At 37.7% G+C, this 7,263-nt stretch overlaps 1 protein-coding gene across 1 annotated transcript; it reads left to right on the top strand.

Moving 5' to 3' along the window:
* Window positions 1–1,555: 1,555 nt before the first annotated feature.
* Window positions 1,556–2,415, top strand: LOC146987684 (transcription factor HES-4-like). Its single transcript, XM_085778070.1, has 2 exons — window positions 1,556–1,747; window positions 1,855–2,415. The coding sequence occupies exons 1-2, from the start codon at window positions 1,625–1,627 to the stop codon at window positions 2,185–2,187; spliced, it is 456 nt and encodes a 151-aa protein (XP_085634196.1). The 5' UTR covers window positions 1,556–1,624; the 3' UTR covers window positions 2,188–2,415.
* The last annotated feature ends 4,848 nt before the right edge of the window (window positions 2,416–7,263 follow it).

Below are 7,263 nucleotides of genomic sequence, written 5' to 3'. Positions count from 1 at the left end.
AAACTCTCTCACAGAGCCCTGTGGGACAATAGATCCAGACCTTTGACCTGAGACAGAGATTTAAAAGGGCACCGACTCATAAAATGGGAAATTCTTCTTCTGTCATTAAATCATATATCAAATTTTAACCCTTAAGTGTAAGACGAGATTTTCAAAACACAATGTTTTTTAATTCAACTACTCTGGTTCAGTTTTATGGTCATATTTGGCTAGCTAAAGCAAGAAACTGGAGAGAAAAAAATATTTTTGAGAAATAAAATCTGGGAGGTCAGTGTTTTACTCAAAACAAATGACTACAGCAAAGTATCAAAGGTGGACTTAAGCGTATATTAGTTTTATTTTCTCAATAGATTTTGAAAATTATTTTGAAATTGAGACTTGATGGTTTTTTAATTATGAAATTAAAAAATGGCCTCATATAAAATGATGAGACTTACAAATCCTTTTAAAAATCCGAAGGGATTCATTCCTCTAAATGCACAGAGTGTGGGAAAGCTCTGGAGAGAGGAGTTTAGACTGATTAGCATCCTTGACTCCACCAGCAGCCGACTATTCTCCAAAGGGATTTGGCACACTTCAGGAAACAGCTGCCTCATCCTCCCACCCTCATGTACAGAACCTTGATCCAGTTGCTGATACGAGACCAGAGTTGTGATTGAATGATCAAAATACAGTGATTATAAGCTCACTGTTTGATTGTTAATCTGTGAACTATCAAATTTACTTTTCACAGTAAAACTGTGTTCACACTTCTGAACTCTGTAAATTGTCAGAGACGACCAATGGTGGTCTTTCCCTCCAGATGGTTGGTGACGTCATGCTCTGTTTCTACTTCAACACACGTCTATTATCAGTCACACAAGCTCATTTAAAGTCCCTTTGTGCTTCATTGACCACAGCACAGGGAGGCAGTGTGGGAAACTGAGAGAAACTGTCTACTCACGCTGATGACAGGACACGAGTCTGAAGAGTGTGCCACATCTGGAGCAGGATGATCATGTGTAATATACAATCTAAATACTGCATGGGTGTTAAAGCCCTGTGTAATGCACAATTACATTGACTTCCAATATACAATACATACAATAATACTGTTGTTGTTGTTTTTTCAGATAAAGGAGGAAAAATTCAGAATGAAAATGTTACTTTGATATATTATTAAGACAGAATAAACAGCATTAGTTGAACATCCTAGATTGAACTTTGGGTAGATATGTTTTCATGCTAAATTCTGTACTCAACAACATCTTTTATTCCGTCACATATCATTGATATGGTTTTGTAATCACAGATGTGATAAAGTGTCCCACGTGTAAGAATGATCAGCATTTGCTCAGTCAAAGTCATTGATACCAGCATCAGGCAGCAGGTCTGCTCTCTACAGGGTCAACACTTTCCCAGAGTTCCACAGAGCTCTGTGAGTCTCTCTCCATCAGCCCTCAGTGCTCCACCTGCTCCCCTGAGACCTAACCATTGTCCCCCAGGCAATATGACCACCGAGCATGTGGCAGCCCAGCAGTCCTTTCACTTTTTTAGCCTCTCTGATTGGCTGAGAGTGTGAGAAACTCCAGCCAGACCAAGACCCACACATTCATATGGAGATGTGGGACTATAAATAGGAGGGATGAAGCCAGCAGAGATCAGACTCTCTCTACAGAGACCTCTACAGCACAGAGATCCAGCCATGGCTCCTACAATCACTGCAGCAATCACCAACTCTCACCAGCATCTGACTCTGACTCACAAGGTAAATTGTAGATTCAACTTAATCTTCATCCTTGACTTCTTGTCTTTGTTGCTGCAACACTTTACTCCAGGAGCAGTTTATTAATGACTTTGTTCTTCTCTCTACAGATCAGAAAGCCTCTGGTGGAGAAGTTACGCAGAGAGCGAATCAACAGCAGCATCGAGCAGCTCAAGTCTCTCCTGGGTCCAGAGTTCTTCAAACAGCAGCCAGACTCCAAGCTGGAGAAAGCAGACATCCTGGAGATGACAGTTTGCTTCCTGACACAGCTGCAGCAGCAGAATCAACAGCAGAGAAGACTGCTGAACCACGTCAACAAGCTGCAGTCTTCCTCTGATAAGAGCCTGATGGAGGCTGACTTCTCTCTCCTGAGCTCCACAGTCCACAGCAGCACCACCAAAGAGAAGAGTCCAGTCAACAGCGCCCTCTGGAGGCCGTGGTAGACACCTACAGACTGGACTTACTCCCTGACAAACTCACACCACCATGTTGCTCAAAGATCACTACAACTGAATTCTATGAAATTTAAGGACTTGTTCTTCTGTATGAACAGAAACTTTTATTTTTCCTTCATGGATTTTTATTTTCCTATTGGAAACAACTGATACTATATCTTTCAATCTAAGAAGGAGAACAAATTGTCATGCATATTGCATGAATCAAATATGATTGCTTTAGCAATTAATATTATTATGCTTCACTGTACGTCATGTATCAGTGACAGATACTGCTATGGTAACATGTGTTATCTTTTATATATAGTATTGATTAAGGTGATAAATGTCCCTTTTTATGGACATATCGTCTTAATGGACTTTAAATCCATTTAATCTCTTTGATTATTAACAATGGATCTGTTGAAAGATCCTATAGTGTTCACTGTTTGTTTTTAAGTTTTACTTAATTTTATTGATCATTTTGATCAGACATTTTAATTGTCCTGTTGATGGACATTTTGTCATAATTGACCTTTTCTTTATGTGACGAATGGAAATTGATCTGTTTTAAGATCAACATGTTTATCCTTTTCTTTTTATAAAAGGTGTTGATGATGTCTCTTTGTCACAGTTTTCCAGTGACAATAAGTTTCTACATGATGAAAATGAACTGAATTTTACAGTTATCAAGAATGTGACCTGTTGTCTGGTCGTTTTTTATTGTCACTTTTGTTCAACCACAAATGTTTGAATGAAGTTAGAAACAACTCTCAAAGCAGAGTGACTACAGTGTCCAAATGTTTGTCTTTTGTAAAGACAGTTGTCCCCTTACTCTCTCTGAGTACAGTGTGTCTTGTAGAAATCTACAAGTTGTTGTTGTGATGTATCATCACGTCTCACTGAAACTTTCATGCTTGTTGTGTCTCATTGTGTCTTGTTGAATAAACAAACACTGTCAGATCAAAATGTTGTGTTTCTGTGTCATTGTGATCCTCACCACAGTGATGAAAGTCAGACATCTTGTTTTTCATTTGGACTCAGTTGATAGAGGACTTGATCAGTGTTCCCACCTTTCAACGACAAATCATAATTAAATACAGAAAATACAAAATTCATTCATAAGGTGCATATTTAGTTTAAATCTAAAGACAGTGAGTCAATATACCAGTACTTAAATTGAACTAGATTCAAATACGAGTTTTGATGAAGAGGATTAACAGTCCTATGTTTTATTAGAATAAGTCATTAAACCAAAAGAGGCATTGTGTTTGACACTTTTGTTGCACCATACATCACAACAACTGTTTGGTAATGTGAAAAAATAGTCTTCAACTGAACCATTACTCCCCTAAAGAGCTCCCATAGTGTGTCCAATGAGGTACAATAGGACACACTTCTATTGTTCCTCCAGTGAAAGGACGAAGTGTGGGAAACCAGAGGAAACTCTCTCACAGAGCCCTGTGGGACAATAGATCCAGACCTTTGACCTGAGGAGACAGAGATTTAAAGGACACCGACTCATAAAATGGGAAACACTTCTTCTGTTATTAAGTCGGTATATAGTGTAAAATAGGATTTTACTAAGATTTTTAAAAGCACAATGTTTTTAATGTAACTAACTACTGGTTCAGTTTTATGTTCTTAGAATATTTGGTTATTTGAAGAAAGAAACTAGAAAAGAAATAATATGAGTAATAAAATCTGGAGATCAGTGTTTTTATATATATATATATATATATATATATATATATTTTAGGGTCTTTTTCGCTTTTTTTAATGTACAGGATAGCTGAGAGAAACAGGAAATGGGAGGCAGAGAGGGGGGAACGACACGCAGGACAGGACCGCCCGGCGCAGGACCCGAACCGGGGCCGCCCGCAGAGGACCAGAGCCTCAACACATGGGGTGGGAGCTCCACCAACCGAGCCAAACATCGCCACCGGGAGGTCAGTGTTTTGCTCAAATAAAATGACTGGAGCAAAGTATCAGAGGTTGACTTTAGTGTAAATTAGTTTTATTTTCTCAATAGATTTTGAAAACATGTCAGTATTGTAGCTGATGTTACCAGTAGATTCTCCTGTTGGAAATTGAGACTTGATGGTTTCTAAATTATGAAATGAAAAAATGACCTCATCATATAAAATGATAGGCGTTAATGCTTTTAAGAAAGAGGAAGGGCTTCATTCCTCTAAATGCACAGAGTGTGGGAAAGCTCTGGAGAGAGGAGTTTAGACTGATTAGCATCCTTGACTCCACCAGCAGCCAACTATTCTCCAAAGGGATTTGGCACACTTCAGGAAACAGCTGCCTCATCCTCCCACCCTCATGTACAGAACCTTGATCCAGTTGCTGATACAAGACTAGAGTTATGATTGGATGATCAATATGTGACAGTGATTAAAAACTCACTGAATAATCTGTAATTTGTGAACTATCAAATTTACTTTTCACAATAAAACTGTCTTCACACAACTGAACTCTGCAAACTGACCAATGGTGGTCGAAAAATTAATGAAAATGAACTGAATTTTACAGTTATCAAGAATGTGACCTGTTGTCTGGTCGTTTTTTATTGTCACTTTTGTTCAACCACAAATGTTTGAATGAAGTTAGAAGCAACTCTCAAAGCAGAGTGACTACAGTGTCCAAATGTTTGTCTTTTGTAAAGACAGTTGTCCCCTTACTCTCTCTGAGTACAGTGTGTCTTGTAGAAATCTACAAGTTGTTGTTGTGATGTATCATCACGTCTCACTGAAACTTTCATGCTTGTTGTGTCTCATTGTGTCTTGTTGAATAAACAAACACTGTCAGATCAAAATGTTGTGTTTCTGTGTCATTGTGATCCTCACCACAGTGATGAAAGTTGGACATCTTGTTTAAGGTCCAGGCCTTGATCTGTGCCTTGGAAATGTGACCAGATTATTGTTGTGATGTATCATCACATAAATATGCTTCCAGTAGGAGCCTTCATCAAATGCATCACTGAGTTGATTTCAATAAAGAAATCTAAGTGATCTTTATACTTTTTGTTTTCCCATCATTTAATCTGGTGCCTACTTATACTGTTAACGTTAGGGAACATTTTTAAATCTCTTGTTCAGCATTTTTCTTTATCTGGTAACAAAATGGAGTTACATCACTCAATGAGTAAGGGGGATCTGAGTGGAAACCTGCAGCTTGTGAAGTGTGTTCTTTACTGCAGCACCATGTGGTGCTATGTGGTGATGAGAATAACCTGCTGGTCAACACCAGCAAGACCAAGGAGCTTGTCATGGATTTCAGACGTAATGCTGACACACAGCTGAAAGTGAAATGCTGAAGGTTCTTAGTGACATTATGAAGGAAACTGAATCTTCATTTACACATCAGCAAGACTGTTTAATCTGTGCTTTTCTTTTGACAACTAACTGCATTTTTAAAGAATAAGAAAGATTAATCAAATAGGCTATAATTTATCTTCTGTTGCTCGTGTAAAATGTAAATGATTATATTCTGTTTCATGTTAAATAATGTTTTTTCAGAAAGGATAAAACATGCCTGAACATGTCTCATAGTAACCAGTCTGTCAGTGGACAGAGAGGGAAAGCTCTGGAAAACTGAATCAGTTCACATTCATTAGCATCCTGTAGCGAAAACAAAGAGTAGGCTACAGTGTTTGGAAATAACAAATCCCTGTTTTTAAAACCAACACTGCATCTTTCTATAAATTATATAAAGGTAGAGCAAGTAGAGCCAAAAGTACAAAATACTACATTATTGTTGCTGATTATTGACCATAAACTGTCATGGGATAACCACATAATCAATTTGGTAATAAAAATGGGATGCACTTCATCAATAATTAAAAGATGCACAAAATATTTAACCCAATCAAGTATAAAAGTAGCCTAATTCTTGGTTTTAACACATATGGATTATTGCTCTGCAGTTTGGTCTTGTACATCTTTAGAGAACATAAGAAAATCGCAACTGGTTCAAAACAAAGCAGCACGTATAACTTTATCTTGTGTGTTTTTTTTATATAATATAATATAATATAATGAATGTGTAGGGGAGACCAGGGATGATAGTAACACTTTTTGTTTGAGCAAGTGTAACTCAGTGGTTGTTGGTGCTAGAGATCTCAAATTTTGACATGTGGTACCCATATTTGTCTGCTGTAAATGACATACACTTGGACTTCTACTACACCATCACAGATTATGTAAATTAATGTCAAACACAAAGAGGTATCTTGTTACAACCTACCCCAATACCGGGGTGAATTGTAACACTACTTGAGGATGGATGTAACAATTTAATTATTATACTTAAAAAAAGATCCACACTTAAAATGTATGCAAGCACTTTAATGAATAATAAAGAAGGAACCATAAACTTGTCAGAATACAAAATAATGATAAAAAAAATAAATAGAAAGTATAAGTTAAAGGTTGAATATGTAGAATATTTATTAAAAGCTATATTTTTTCAAAAATAATACATCCATGGGGCCTTTAGAGGGGTACAGAATGAAAGTATTGCTTTTCCATAAAAAAATTTTTTTTAGTCTGAATTATTATTTTTAATATTTTTGACGGGCTCGACAATGACTTTCTGTCAACGTTCTGTTTACATTGGTACCTGCCTGTAGCCGACATGTGGCTCAGTTCTCCGCTGTTTTCCTGCCTCCTCCCGGTCGGATATGCGTTTGTTTCCAACCAAGCCTTTTTAATAATCAATCGGTGGATCAATTATCATATACTTGTTAGGATGGGTGTATTTGTGTAGTCTTATCTGTCATAAACACGTTTATCGTCGCGGACTTTCGGTGCCACGGAGCTCCTTTTTTTTTTTCTTTTTTTCCAACTTGAGGAGAGCAGTGACAGCGGAGGCTCTGAGGCTCTGAGCAGCAGCAGAGAGCCTCCACTGTCCCTGTAACAAGCTACAAGTCATTTATTCTGCTGTTAATGACGGTAAAAATGAAACATAAGGTAAATATCCTGCTTAGTCCTCCTCCTCTGCTGTCCTCTGATCAGAGCGGAGTCCCTAGCAACGGCCCGTTTTACCTAGCAACGGTCTGGCAATCGACTGCTGGAATTC

Source organism: Trachurus japonicus, chromosome 5, assembly GCF_045865225.1.
Source record: "Trachurus japonicus isolate A0001 chromosome 5, Traja_1.0".
Taxonomy (NCBI): domain Eukaryota; kingdom Metazoa; phylum Chordata; class Actinopteri; order Carangiformes; family Carangidae; genus Trachurus; species Trachurus japonicus.
This window is presented reverse-complemented; position numbering and strand designations above follow the sequence as displayed.